Source organism: Bombina bombina, chromosome 4 (genome assembly GCF_027579735.1).
Source record: "Bombina bombina isolate aBomBom1 chromosome 4, aBomBom1.pri, whole genome shotgun sequence".
Taxonomy (NCBI): Eukaryota; Metazoa; Chordata; class Amphibia; order Anura; family Bombinatoridae; genus Bombina; species Bombina bombina.
Genome location: NC_069502.1, coordinates 884,717,660 through 884,733,924, shown reverse-complemented (window position 1 = coordinate 884,733,924; position 16,265 = coordinate 884,717,660). Strand labels below are relative to the sequence as shown.

General features: G+C 39.9%; 1 protein-coding gene across 1 annotated transcript in view; it reads right to left on the bottom strand.

Moving 5' to 3' along the window:
* The window catches only part of GRM1 (glutamate metabotropic receptor 1), a 1,025,343-nt gene that overhangs the window by 25,975 nt on the left and 983,103 nt on the right, over positions 1 to 16,265 (bottom strand). The window contains exon 12 of the mRNA XM_053712490.1: positions 14,835 to 15,765. Coding sequence (XP_053568465.1) covers positions 14,835 to 15,765 — 931 coding nt within the window. The remainder of the gene's footprint in view (positions 1 to 14,834; positions 15,766 to 16,265) is intronic.

The window sequence follows — 16,265 nt, the reverse complement described above, 5'->3', positions numbered from 1 at the left end:
CGGGCGCGCTGTGAATAGGCAGCGTGCCCGTGATGCGCTTAGCAGAAGAAAACAGACCCACTCAGTAGAGCCAGGAGCGGTGTTCTGTTTTCTTTGCGTAATATCTATTTAACCTTTCACTTTAGAAATCTAGAGCTAAGCTAATGTTATATAATTCTGCACTATGTGCAGAATTATATAACATTATTTTCTAGGTTTACTGGCCCTTTAATGGCAATGCCCATACAAATGCCCCTTTAGGGGCTATGGGTAGTTTAGGTTTTTTAGTGTTAGTTTTTTTTATTTTGGGGGGTTTGGTGGGAGGGGGTTTTACTGTTAGACGGGGGACTTAGTATTTTTTTTAAGGAAAATAGCTGTTTAACTTAGGGCAATGCCCTACAAAAAGGCCCTTTTAAGGGCTATTGGTAGTTTTTTCTTAGATAGGGGGTGTTTTTGTTTTGGGGGGCTTTTTATTTTCATATGGATTAGGTTTATTTTTTATTTTGGATAATGTGGTTTATTATTTTCTGTAATGTTAGCCTTTTTTTTTTTTAAAGTACTGTTGGAATTTTTTATTTTAATTGTAATGCGGTATTTTATTATTTTATGTAATTAAGGGGTTAATTTAGGGGTTGTTAGGTTAGGGGGCTTAGTCATTAAATTAGTTATTTGCTTTGTGGGGGTTGGCAGTTTAGCAGTTAATAGGTAAATTAGGTTTAATGCGTTGTGGGGGGTTGGCAGATTAGGGGTTAATATGTTCATTAAAATTATTGTGTTAATGGTGGATGGCGATTTACGGGTTAATAAATTAATTATTTAATCGTGATGTGGGGGAATGGCGGATTAGGGGTTAATAGATATATTAGGTAGTTTGCAAAATTGGGGTTGGCGGATTTAGGGGCTAATAATTTTATTATGTAGTTTTATTATGTTTTTTTGTTTTTTTTCTTAATTCGTGCGGGCAGTTATTTTTTTTTTCTTAATACTTTGTACGGGTGGTTAGGTTTTTTTTTAATACTTATTGCGGGCGGTTATTTTAATTTTTTTTAATACTTAATGTGTGCAGTTAGGTTTTTATTTTGTTAATACTTATTGCGGGCGGTTAGGTTTTTTTTTAACACTTATTGCGGGTGTTTTTTTTTTTTTTGTAATGCTCAGTTTGCCTTTGTTGCATCCCGGTAAATTCCGAAAATGGCAGAGTGGTGCCATTTTCGGAATCCACCGGGATGCAGCTTTGCTGTATCCAGGTGAATTCTTTTGGCTGCGTGCACAGTCAACATTCCTTTGAAGATGCGTGCGCAACTGGCGACACCGACGGACGCGTTATAAACGCGATTATAGTATAGATATAGAAATTCTGGATAACCAGAATTTCGTCTAAATATTTGTCTAAATATTCAGATAATTCATTTGAATTAATGCCAAAAGATTTTAGCATCAAAATTACACTGCTATGAAATGCCGACAATTAAAAGATTCAGTGCTACATGTGACACGAGAACATACAGGAACTAGGACAATTCAAACAAATTTAAATTAAAAGCATTTGATAATTACAGTAATATCAATTATTCACTTGCACTACTTTTTCCCACCACCCTATTGTCTCCCTCTTCCAATCTTTCACTTCCTACCACTACAATCTTTCCGTACATTTTCACTTTTTTTTTCAACTCTCTCATTGTTTTATCAACTCGCTCATGCTAAAGTACTCGCATTCCTGGCTTTCTCACAGACCTGCTCCATAACAAGTTTGTAGTTATAGTTATCCTTGGAGACTCAATTCAGAGAAGGGCAAGAACACAGAGGTACCAGCAAGCAGCAGAGTTAATGAACTAGGTAGGCCTCTGATTCCAGTACATAAACCTCAAAAATACACATACAAGGGAGGAGGACAAACGTGCTTAGAATCCCATGGACACAGCCGCCAAAAGTTTGTTACGATGTTCTACTTTAACTGATGATGACAACTTTAATGAAGGAAGGGAAGGAGCAAGAGATGAAGCAGCAGGCAGCAGAGGTACTGAAATAGGTAGGCCTCCGGTACAACCCCCCCAAAAATACACCTCAAAGGGAAGAGGACAAAGATGTGCTTAGAGACCCTTGGACCAGCAGCCAACAGTTTGCTATGATTTTTTACTTTAACTGATGATGACCATCACAGAGCAGGAAGGGCAAAAACAGGAAAGACAGCAGCAGGCAACAGAGTCACTGAAATAGGAAGCCTCACAGAACATAAATCTCATAAATACACCTCCAAGGGAGGAGGAGGACAAAGACGTGCCTAGAGTGCCTTGGACACAGTGGCCAGCAGTTTCCTAAGAATTTGGGATTGATAGATGATGAGAGAGTAGGAAGGGCAGGAGTAGGAAGCATCATTACTGCACTAGGTAAGCCTCTGGTACACAAAGCCCAAAAATACACCTCCAAAGGAAGGACGACAAACACGTGCTTAGAAATTCTTGGACACATTGGCCAACAGTTTGCTACAATTTTGGAAATTAATTAAATGATGATGACCACCAAAGAGCAGGAAGGGCAGGAGAGGCAGTTGCAGCAGTCACTGATGTGGCAGCAGAGTAACTGAAGTAGGCCTCTGATTATAGTACACAAACACCAAAAATACATCTACAAGGAAGGCGAACAAACATTTGCCTAGAGAGTCCCTTGAAAACAGCAGCTAGCAAGTCATTAACGATTTGGCATTGACTGAAGACCAACACAGAGCATTGAAGGGCAGGAGCAGCAGAAGGCAGCAGAGTTACTTAAGTAGGCCTCTGGATTATAGTACACTAACCCCATGAATACACTTCGAAGAAAAGTGACAAGTGAAGTGAAAGTAGTATTAGTGAAAGAAAATACATTTCTCACATTTCTCACCTTCCCTGCTCCTTAAACACGTTTGCAGTTATCCTTGTAGACTCAATTCAGAGATCTGTTTCCAAAGACCTTTTGAAATTCCTTTAACTTAAGCAAGAGCAGTATCTCTCAGAAGCCCAACTTAAACAGAAGAGATAGAGATCTACTTTGAAAATCATGTTTCTGTGAAGGAAGGGAATTTTGGAGAAATGTACAACGGTGTGGAATGTGCATCAGTACTGCAGTGACAGCGGTCTTGTCTGTTTCTTTTTCCTAACTTGTGTGTACTACATGTATTGGCAAAACATCTTATCTTACTTCCATACCTGCCTCAAGCCTGATGTTGTCATCATGAATTCCTGCCTATAAGATATAGGTATTGCCTGAAACTAATGGAAGAATCCAAGCGAACAAAGAAATGTGCCAAAACTCTGTTGGACACTGTGCCTAGCTGTTCTCCAAGGATTTGTCATTGACTGATGACCACCACAGTGCAGGAAAAGCAGGAGCAGCAGTGGGTAGCAGGTTTTCTGAAGTAGGCCTCTCTCTAGATTTTAGTACACCAACCGCTTAAATGCACCTTCAAGGCAAGCAAACAAAAACGTTCCAAGACTGAATTCCTGGTCAAATCCCTGAACGTAAACCATACATATTATCTTCCCAATGTTGGAAAGCAAAACTTACATTTGAATCCTTTTGTTTTAGAAAGCTGTGTGCTTATTCCTTGATCTGCTTTTATGAATCTACATTTAAGTTAAACACAAAACATAACACTCTGGGGCAGAAGGACTGTAGGCCACCTCCACAGCAGTGTTAAACGCAGTCACCTTCTTAGGCAGGAACAGCAGAATAAAGGTTTTCACCAGCAACATCTAAGTAAGGCATCACTACTAGGTGGAAATGGACTTTGGAGATGGTGGAATGTTGGATCAGCAGAGGACTATCCTCCATGTTATGGCATCTGGACAATTCATTGGTATTGTTAGACCATTAGGCAGAGATGAATGGACCATGATTGATCAGTTAGTGGCAGTCCAAAGGACATTTAGGTATATCACAGCGAACTTGAGGCATAACAGTGTCAGTCTTGGTCAAGTTATTGCCTTGTTCAGTCATCTCTTCAGCAAGATGGATGCCTTCCTTGAAAATTGTGAAGTGGTTTCTGGTGGCATACAAAGTAGTGAAGTAGCTGCACTTGTCAGGAGGCTGAAGGATCAGACAAAAGATTGCAGCATCTCAGAGAAGTAGCTTTTTTAGACAGAGTTGTATTTTATTGTTACTCAAGAGGAAAATAGTATTTGGCAGAATTAGAATTCTGTAGTGAAATTATAAAAGATAAATGCAAATATACAGTGAACAGTGGAGAACTTATCTATGGGGACATGTATTCAAACTGTGTACTTATCATAGGCCCTTCATTTTACTAACTACAAATGGACTGGGTCAAGAACAAAACCACATTGCTAGATGGTCAGCTAGACTACTCTCTTATGAGTACACCAGGAAAGGAAAATGTGACAGCTGATTGCCTGTCTCACCGGATGTTCAACTGGAGGATGATGTACAATTTGTTTTACATTTTACAAACACTTTTACTGCAGTAGCGCAAGAACAAATTCAAGCTGCTTGTTTAGTATGATAAATTCAGCAAGAATTATGGAAATTTCTGTTCAAAAGATGGCCCAGCATTTAAGTTCCATAGGACTTGATTCAGCATTACTTCCTTTTTTAGAGTTTAGACCCATGAATATGTATTTTACAATGCTCTTTCATTGCGTCCAGGCTACTCCTCTCATTGGACTACATATCAAACATATGATACAGTGGATGATTTTGGCTGCCTTACCATAACCTTGTTCCTGCATGACTAACAGTATATGCAACATACATAGACATAGTGTATTGTGTGTCTGTCTATGATAGAGAAGATCAATTAACGGGCACCCAGTCTTAGACACTGATTTATAATCTGCCTACTCTAAGAAAAAATATGGCCATCTTAGGTAAAAACATGACTTACCATGAAAGCAGAAAGAATTCACAGTCAATTAGTATGGTGTCTGTTGGCATATTTTAAGGACTTAACAAGTTTTTAAGATATATAGCTATGTCAGCCCTCAAAATTGATTTGCTTTCTTTGAATAATAGTGTGAACTAATGCAGAGTACCACAGTAACTAATACAGAGTAACTTATTTCCCACCCTGCCTTCAGGCTATCCCTACCTGAGCACAATTTCTTTTGTTTTGTTTCATGCACTGATAATAAATATATTAGAGATGTGCATATTAGAGATGTGCATTTGGGCTTCGGAAGAATGCAAATTTGTCTGAATATTGCTGATTCGTCAAGTCGTTTGATGTACGAACAGCCAAATACAATATAGGATGAAACTGTGAAAAAACTAATGATTGCTTGAATAAAAAAAATGTTCATGTTGTTTGGCACCATAAAAAAGGTGCATGAATGGGGGAAGGAGATATATTGTTTAGTTATTAACTTACAAATAGGCTCCTTTGTTATCGTGTACAGGGGGTCTTACCATTCATTTGTCCATCTTCCCCCTTTAAAATCTGTGTCATAGTATGACTAAGGACTGATGTTAGGGACAGCCGGTCAGGCACTAAATGCTGGATTTTAGTGATACAGAGTTGTTTGTTCTTTTAACATTGAAAAATAGGATCTTTTAATTGTTTGAATCCTATAAAGTAAGATTTTTGTTAATATTAATTGTCTTTATAAGCTGTTCCCATTAGTAACGGTAACAAAAACAAAATGGTAACAAAACCAAAACCAGTATTTATCTGAACCAAATGTTTGAGTGTACAAAATTCGGCTGAACCGAATGTTTGAAAAAAAATAAATTTTTCACATGTGCACATGTCTAAAATATATTATGCACAGTCCAATGGTATATGTTGATATGTTATAAAGGTCTTTTCGATGCAGGACTCAGCATAGAAGGTACAACGCTATTTTATTGCAGAGCATAGAAGTATACAGCTTGTACAACACATCTAACTTGGTAACTGCGACATAGACAATAATGGCTGTAAGCCACGCCCCCCATCCAGTGAAGTCACCTCCCACTCTCATCACATCTTCCCCCTTCTCAAAGGACAAAGAATACATTGTACATCAAATAACAAGGTATACACAAAGCATACAAAAATAGTTTGGTTTAGTGCAGTGGCGTCACTAGGGGGGGCGGGGGGGCAGGCCGCACCCGGGTGACACCCACCAGGGGGTGACACCAAAAAAAAAATATTTTTTTTTTTTTTTTTACATTTTATTGAAATTCAAAGAAATACAATGTTGAGATGCATAGATTTTTTTTTTATTAGAGGGGCTGGCATTTGTGAACATTGGTGGGACTGGGGAAGATGTAGACACACAATTATTTTGCCCCTTGAGCCAGTGCTGCAATTTCAACAAATAGTTTTCCTGGCTGCTTTTGCTTGTTTGTACTTTGCTTCTCCCCTGCCCAATTTTGCTATGAATGTTGTGGGCATGCCGTGAGGCTTGCAAAGTTGCGCTGCTAGCCTAAACCTGCCTGCCTATCTGTGCTCACTGCTCAGTGACATGTGGAGCAGTGGAGTCACTCACTGCTGTGCTGTCTCTCTAAACTGGAACTGGCAAATCATGAGGGGATGCCTGGCACCTGACCGCATGGCTGTTTGACACTGTCTTTAAAGTGAAGGAGCCACGTATGATGCCCACCAGACCATTACGGTTACGGTACACTAAGTGCACACTGAACAGGTAGGAGGGCGGGCGGGGGTCTGGGGGTGGGCAGAGTGCAGAGGTGATTGGCCATAAGAAGCGGTAGGCACGCGGCCCGGGGCTGTGCACTGACAGACTTGGAACAGAGTCAGAGAGCAGAATTTTCATAGTTTGCACCTAAAACTTTTCTTTAGTGATTTATTTTTAGAGTGCTCTGTTTATCTTTCATTTGATGCTCTGCTGAGCCAGGGAGCAGCTCTAGGCATGAGCTTTATAATTAATGCAGTGCCGTTTACATATTTTGTATGTGTGTGTCTGAGTTTTTGTGTGTGTGTGTGTCTCAGTGTTTTTGTGTGTGTGTTTTTGTGTGTGTGTCTGAGTGTGTTTCCGAGTGTTTGTGTGTGCATCTGAGTATGTTTTAAGTGTGTCTGAGTGTTTGTATGTGTGTTTGCCTGTGTTTTTGTGTGTGTCTGCTTTCTGGGGGGGGGGTGACACCATAACTTACCGCACCGGGTGACACCAACCCTAGTGACGCCACTGGTTTAGTGCATAACAAATAAAAAGAATAAATATATGAACAATAAGAAATTCAATCCTGACTTGAACATCGGGGTAGACTACCCTAGTCCACAGTGACGATGGGATTATTCTGCCCATTCTTCTGGTCACTGCTCTAACTAGTGCTAATATTGATATCGGGCTGGAAGTTTCACCACTCTTTCACTTGACGTCATTTTACATGAACTGCCCTCTGATACAGAAGAAGGTGATTGAGAGTCTGCTGGAAGCAAAGAGGTATCCCCGCTGTGATCTTGCAGAGGAGAAGGCACCCCTCTTAAAACAGGTGATCCCACCGGCGTTGGCTCTGAGGCATCCAGTCTTAAACTCTCAGGTACTGGCTGAAGATGTCTTCTATTTCGACGTTTAACTGTCCCTCCATCAGTGGAGCCAGACAGATAGCTCAGCATGCACTGTGGCTGAGCTCTGTAGCAACCTAAGGGTTGCAGGTTTGATCCCCGGCGAGGTCCACCTTACGGGTGATTAGCCGCGCTTTACAAGTACCCAATACATAAAATACAGTAAGGACTACATAAGACCTTGGTTATGGAGAGCGTCCAATTACCGTAGCAGGTGTCTTCCATTTCTTCTCATCATCCAGTTTAACGCTGACACTTTGCCCCACATTCAGCTCCTGCAAGGGCCTCACAGAGTGTTTTCTGTTGTAGAAGGATCATTTGTAATGCCCAAGTGGCCATCATGAATCCTGCTTAACATCTCCTGCCGCATGCTAACAGGAATAACAATGCGGGCCTGGAACAGCACCAACCCATCAAGCTCCGTGAGCTGAGACCTCTCTGACTGGTAAGAACTGCCCGGCTCTCGGGCCAACCTTCTTTTATGTATAACTACTTGAAGGTCTGTATCTAAACATTTTTTCTTTATTATTTGCTCTAGCTTCCCTGACAAAATGGATTTGGATGCCAGAACTGAATCCACATACACTTTCACATCTAATTTTGTTTAAGATTCTTCAGCAGCAGCCAGCAGGAGCCTGGAAAGTTTATCTGCCACTACCAGTTGTTACCCCGGCACATGCATTGCCTGAACGTTGAACCTGAGCAACCTCATCAGAAGTCTCTGGCATCTTAGGGGTGTTTGGTCAATATCATAGGAGTTGATTAGAGGGCTAGCGGTTTATGGTCAGACTCCAGACTAAATTTCTCTAAACCTACTAAGTAACGCTGGAATCGCTCACAGGCCGAAACTACAGCCAGGTACTCTTTTTCAATTTGGGCATATTTTGACTCAGCAGCCATTAGTGTACGGGAACAGTAGGCGATGAGCTGTAGTTTGTTCTCATTCAGCTGCAGGAGGGCAGCCCCTAGCCCAAAACTGCTTGCATCAGCACTAACTACAGTCATTTTAGAAGGGTCGTAGAACCCTAACACTGGGGCAGACCCCAGCAAGGACTTGACCTGTACAAAAGCTTCTTCCTGTGAGGGACCCCAGACCCAGGCAGCATCTTTCTTCAACAACTCTGTGATATGGTGTAGTTCTGTGGATAAATCTGGATGGAACTTGCCCACATAATTCAAAAGGCCCAATATTTGTTTCAGCTCATGTACATCAGAAGGACTTTTCATCTGTTCAATAGCAAGGATTTTATCAGAGTCCGGCTTGATGCCATCTCCACTGATGATATGCCCAAAGTAACATAACTCAGATTTTTTAAAATAGCATTTCTCTTTTTTTTATTTCAGCCCGGACTCTCTAATGTTCTGCAGCACACAGTTCAATTGCTGGTCATGTTCTTCCAATGTAGACCCATACACTAAAATGTCGTCCATGATGACTGCCGTGCCCTTGTGGTCCCTTAGGAGGGAACTCATCTTTCTTTGAGAGATTTCAGGAGCAGAGGATATCCCGAAGGGGAGTCTGCAGAAGCAAAACCGACCTACCGGTGTAATGAAGGTAGTCAGTTTGCAGCACTGTGGATCTAGAGGTATCTGCCAGAAGCTGCTGAAAACATCCAGTGTAGAGAAGAACTTCGCCCCAGCCAGTTTTGGAGCTATGTCTTCAAACATCGGCAGCACATATCTCTCTCTCTTCACCACTTCATTCAGCCTCTTGAAGTCTACGCAGATGCGTACCTTCCCGTTTTTCTTCGCAACAGACACAATGGGGGCAAACCAGTCAGTTGCTTCAACAACCTCTTCAATAACTCCCATATTCTTCATGCGCAGAAGTTCCATCTCCACTTGAGGCGTGAGCGGGAACGGAATTTTACGAGGAGTGGTAATTCTGTAGGGACTGCATCACGTTTAAGTGATATACGGACTTGGAGCCAATTCAGTAGGCCCAATTCACCAAACATGTCTTCCAAAATCTCATTCACTTTGGCGATATGGCCCAAACCACAGGCTTTTTTCCTGCTCAATAGGTTGTTAACACACTGACCTCTAATTACATGTACCCACATGGTGAATTTCCTCTGCTTGTACTCACAGTTGGCAAGAAATTCCCCCCCACAATTGATGCACCACCAGGACTATGAAATTTCATTGCAACTTTCGCCAGCTGAGGCTGTCGAGTCAGTTTTATGAATGCTGCAAGGGACATAACAGTGATGTCTGCTCCCGTGTCAATCTTGAAGGCAACTTTGGCTCCCATTACAGTAAGGGTAACCCGCCAATCTTCATCTAAACCAGACCGTTTAACAACAAACCCTACAAAGGACACTTCTTGACCCTCCTGGTCAATATCCACCTACATCTCCTTAATGTATTCAGTTTTACACGCCACTTCAAAATGACCCATTCGGTTACACTTTCTACATCTTTTATTTTTAGCAGGGCATATGACATTCTGATCATGGGTACGGTTACACTGCGTGCAGCGAGCCTGCTGCGCCCATCCGCTTCTGGGCCTATCTGTTGCCCTTGAACTTCCGCTCACTTTGTGCCTTTCACCTGCAGTTCTCCTAAACTGCTGCACTTCGTCCACAATACTCTTAGACCTCAGATCAGCACTTTGCTTTTTCACCAGTTCACTCTGGCGGTCGATCCTAATAGCCCCATCTAATGTTAATTCAGCCTCCAACTGTAGCTTCAGTGAGACCTCAGCATCTGCAATTCCTATGGCTATTCTGTCTCTTATTTGCTCTTCTTTAGCAACACCAAACTCACAATTCAGCTAGTTCATACAGGTTGTGCACAAATGACTCCACAGATTCTCCCACATGCTGAGCACGTTTTTGAAAACAAGCCCTCTCAGAAATAACATTTTTTGGGGGCACAAAGTGAGCACTGAGTTTGTTCATAACTATTTCAAAGTCAAATTCTTCCCCTTCTTGGAAAGTAAAGGCATTGAACACTGACTCCACATCTTCCCCCATAGAGTATAAAAGAGAGTTAACTTATACCTCACCACTCTCCTTGTCCAGCTTGGAAGCAATCCTGAAGTGTTGAAACCACTGACACCATGTGGGCCAAGCTGCAGGCTGAGAGAAATTAAAAGGCTCAGGTGGGGTAAACTTCGACAACGTCATTACTCAGGAAACAGAAGCGCAGGCAAGTACTTCTGACACCATGTCATGAGATGCAGGACACAGCATAGAAGGTACAACACTGTTTTATTGCAGAGCATAGAAGTATACAACTTGTACAACACATCTAACTTGGTAACTGTGACATAGACAATAACGGCTGTAGGCCACGCCCCCCATCCGGTGATGTCACCTCTCACTCTCATCACACTCCACCCATTTTTTTTTTTATTTACTTAAACTGGAAAACACCCAGTAGGCTAGACTATGATTTTGTAGCCTTGCCTACTGAATTACATGTGCAATTTTCTGTCCATGGGTTTTCTGCCTGGTTGTTAGGAGGTATGTGGCCTGGTGCAATAGTTCCCCTGTTATACTCATCTTACACACACAGATATTCATGAGGTGCTTCAACAACAGGTAGGGCTGGGTTGACTTGGGCATTTAAAGGTCAAGCAGCTCATATGCAAGCCATACATATTCACTCAGAGAAAAGTACAAGGTTGACAAGGATTGTAAATTATCTACCATAAAAATACTGACCAATGGATGATACATGGGAGGTAGAAATTATTAAGATTACACCTCAGATCCTGTCTCTGGCCCTGCAGCCCCTGTAAGCAACATGCCAACATAAAATCATATATTTTAGATCAGATGATGATGTCATCTAAAACTTATGACAGACCCCTGGACTGCAGCCTCTTTTTTTGCCATATAGTAGTTTATGCACGTTTTTTTTTTTTTTTTTTTTAATAAAACTGATTTCTGGTTTCTAGCTATTTTTTATATCACTAAGACAGTAAACACATTTCCAGCATGCTTAAGTTAACACATTTTAGTCTATTTTATTTCCTTTATGTGGTTTAATGTCCAGTATGTAGGGAAAATGAAAAGTCCCTTGTAAGTGCACTTACATTTCAGGGCAGTAGGTGAAACAGATCACTACATTTTCAGGAAAAAAACACCCTATAATTCATAACTGTCTTGTCATGGTACAGCTGTTATGAAGAAACCAACACGTGGTAGTCTAAATTCAGCATGGGTTGCTCATTAAAGATATCACTGTTTGTCTTCATCTGAATATGGGAAGCAAATTAAATTTGTATTTGAATAACCAATATGTTTCACTATATTTATCTTATACTCTGCCATTTTCATAATATCTTCTTGTGATTGAATGGATAACTGGGGACTAATTAATTCAAAACATCTGACAATGATGGAATATAAGTATAACCGCAATCATTTTTGTATCTGTCTTTTATATTTTGTTTATGAATAATAAAATAGATGTTTTTTTCTAGCCTCAGTTAAATTTGCCTATCAATTCTATTAAAGATTCCTGAGTCAAATTTTAGAAACCTGATTGAATATTTTTGTCAGCAGAGTTGTCAGTCATTACTAAAAAAAATTTTGTGATGGACACGGTGAAGACACTTCACCCATCCTATTTAAAGCCTGGATGTTCGTGAAGGCTAAATTAGCAGTTCATACATCATGTACCTTGAAGACATAATATCATCTTGAAATACTGTGTTAGCAAAATTTGCTTATGACCTTAATTATGACAGCTGAGTTTGCAAATAATTAGCTAAGTAATTAGGTCAGTACCTTAGGGAAATCATGTATATTCCAATCTTAGAGAATACCACAATGTGTACCCTAGCTTAAATTATTTCAATGTATCTAGGATAAAGACGGTTAGAGGCCGATTTACCAAATGTCTGTCGGACCTGATCCGACAGTGCGGATCAGGTCCGACAGACATCGCTGAATGCAGAGAGCAATACGCTCTCCGTATTCAGCATTGCACCAGCAGCTCACAAGAGCTGCTGGTGCAACGCCGCACCCTTGCGATTGGCCGCCAGCAGGGGAGTGTCAATCAACCCGATCGTACTTGATCGGGTTGTATTGTGGCGATTCCTGTCCGCCTCATCAGAGCAGGCGGACAGGGTTATGGAGCAGCGGTCTTTAGACCGATGCTCCATAATTTGTGTTTCTTGCGAGTCTAAAGACTCGCCAGAAACACGGGCCCTCAAGCTCCATTTGGAGCTTGATAAATGGGCCTCTTAGGGTCCAATATTGCTTATATTTTACTTCTTTTGTAGATAAAAACTTTCTATAGAACAGGAGGAAAAGCTATAAAATGCCCCTATGAACAAATGCTAATGTTCAGATCTCTGTCCAAAGTATAGTTAAAAAAAAGCTTTGCCCTAAGAAAAAAACAATTATCAGCTCTTAAACCGAATACAAATCAGTCCTGCTTTGTATTAAGTAACTTTGCATTTTATATCTAATGAAAACAGAATGCCAAAACATATTCAGTCTTTTATTAAGCAAATAATATATACAGTTTCTTTATTAGAGCAGTGATGGCCTAACTTGCTAAAATATTAGTGCTACTGAGTGCTAGCAACGTCCAAGTTAAATCAATATTCTTGCTCTCATATTACAAGTTGAAAGTAAAAAGTTTAAACTCGAACAAAAGCCTTAGGCGGTCTAATGTCTGTCCTAACTTCCTCTACACATAAACTTCTATGGTGCACACTACAAAACCCTGCTCTAAGGTGCGTAAGGCCAAGAGCGCCAAAACCGAAGATATGTTAAGAGTTAGTTTAAGTAGTATTGTTCTTTACAATGCTATTTTTATTTTAGATAGACATATATTTTATTTTATATATATATATATATATATATATATATATATAGAGAGAGAGAGAGAGAGAGATATAGATATATTTATTGTTTAAACTATTTCTATTTTTTTTTTTTTAAATGTCTAAACATTGTTTTAAAAGGATATGGTAAATGTCAAGGTGTTTGACTGGCAAGGGTTCGTTTGTATGTATATATATATATATATATGTATATATATATATATATATATATATATATATATATATATATATATATATATATATATATATGTGTGTGTAAATGTAAATGTATATATGTATGTGTGCACATACAAACATACATACATACACCTACCTACACATATATATATATATATATATATATATATACACACCATATTTAGCCATGCAAAAAATTCTCTGGTAATTCTGTTTTATAATAGACTTGTAATACAAGATTCTACACTATTCATAGCATGGGCTTGGGATATTAATATATCAATAGCGATCCACTTGTAATTTAGGCCACACTATTTTAAAACCGTGCGCACATATTTTGTTATTAAACAAACAGGTAATATATTTTCTAAAAATGTCCAGTGGCACAGATCCAAATTTAAAGGGACATTAAAGGGATAGTCTAGTCAAAATTAAACTTTCATGATTCAGATAGAGCATGCAATTTTAAGCAACTTTCTAATTTATTCATTCCTATTATCAATTTTTATTCATTCTCTTGCTATCTTTATTTGAAAAAGCAAGAATGTAAGCATAGGAGACGGCCCATTTTTGGTTCAGCACCTGGGTAGCGCTTTCTGATTGGTGTCTAAATGTAGCCACTAATCAGCAGGTGCTACCCAGGTTCTGAACCAAAAATGGGCCGCCTGCTAAGCATAAATTCAGATAAAGATAGCAAGAGAACAAATAAAAATGGAAAATAGGAGTAAATTAGAAAGTTGCTTAAAATTGCATGCACTATCTGAATAATGAAAGTTTAATTTTGACTAGACTATCCCTTTTTAAGTAACATTTCAGGGCACCCTTTTATGTTTGTCACTCCAGAAAGCTTTTTTGAGTTGTAAGTCACCCTAAAATACAAATTTTAATTCTGCTTTTTCCTTCGGCTACAAGAACTATAGCACACATTATTAGTTCTGCTGTTCCCTGGGGCCTCAAAAATTAGTGCAGGGGGCCGCATGTAGACCACGGCCCCAATTTGCCAACCCTGTGATAGGGCATTTTTCCAACACATACATACGTATGTCTCTAAAGCGACAATACATTTCTGCCCCCTAAGCTCAAATGGGTAGGGAGCCAATCAGGAGTGGCCTATGTGAGTAACAGCCAATCACTGGTCTCAGTCCAGCTCAGGAGTAGAAGTGTATTGCTGCTGTGGATCAGACTTTAAATACGTGTTTAACCCTTTTGCAGAGATAAAATATACAGTTAGAGATATGCAGTACTGCAATAATTAAATGTTCTTGTGCATTATAACATTTTTCTACTGCACTACTATACGTCTTAATTTACTCATTAAACATAGGACCATCATTTGTTTTTGATAAAGCATATACAATGCTAAGTACTTACTTTGTATTTCCAGCAACAGGTTTCTTTCTCCGGAAGATACTCAAGAACGTGTTGGATCTGCAAGGAGTTTTTCCATCACCAACATGCATCCGTACAACATCTGAGGTTGTGAAAGCACTACGGACGTTCCTCTCTGGTTTGGCAATAATTATATACATTTTGGGAGTGAACATACAGCTTAGAGCAACTGTTACACTAAGGCTGACTGCAAAGGACGTTGTGATGATCTTGTAGTTGCTCCCAAAGTAAATTGGGACAAAGGCTAACCAGATTATGCAGGTAGTGTACATGGTGAAAGCAATGTATTTAGCCTCATTAAAGTTAGCTGGGACATTTCTGGTCTTAAAGGCATAATAGGTGCAACTCATGATGAGCAGTCCATTGTAGCCTAAGGGGGCAACAACACCCAGATTACTAGTGTTACAAATTAAGTTTACTTCCTTAATACTTGGATAGGAAAGTATGGGCATGGGAGGTTCCATGATGACTAAAGTTACTACCAATGTGAGCTGCATGCTAATCAATACTGAGGCAATGACTACCTGGGCACAGGCACTCATAAAACGAGGCTTACGAGTACAGATCTTCTTCTTGCTTCCTGCTAAGATACGGGCAATACGGTTGGTCTTTGTTACCAATGCAGAATAGCACATAGCTGAGGAAAGTCCAACTAAAAGACGTTGTAGGTAACATGAAGTAGTGGTGGGCCTGGCTATCAATGTAAAAGGGCATATGTAGCCAAGAAAAATACCAGCAAGGATTATGAAGCAGAGCTCACGACTGGAAGATTTAACCACCGGTGTGTCCCGATAAAGTATGAAGATTAATGTAACAAACATTGTAATGAGGATGCCCATACAGGAGAAGGCCACAGCAATCATAGATTCTATATCACTCCATTCTAGGTACTTTATAGGTATCGGTTCACAACCTGTAGATAGAAAAAGAAATGTCATGAACTTAAAGGGATTCATATTTTGTTTCTAGGATGATTTGTAAAAATATTTCAGCATATGAGTAAGAAATTAAACGTTTGTCTTTATTTGCCATTAAGGGGACTAGTGACTTTTTTACCTCACTGGTAAATTGTAGCAATATTTTTTTACATAGATACATTATCTATCTATCTATCTATCTATCTATCTATCTATCTATCTATCTATCTATCTATCTATCTGTCTGTCTCTCTATGGGGTATATTTATTAATGTGCGAGCGGACATGATATGATGTAGTAATGATACGCTGTCAGCATTTATCATTGCACCAGCAGCACTTGTGAACTGCTGGTGCAACACCGGCCCCTGCATATTCGTGGCCAATCGGGGTGTCAATCAACCCGATCATATTCGATCGGGCTTATTTCTGTCTGCGGCCTCAGAGCAGGCGGACGAGTTATGGAGCAGCAGTCTTTAGACCGCTGCTTTATAAC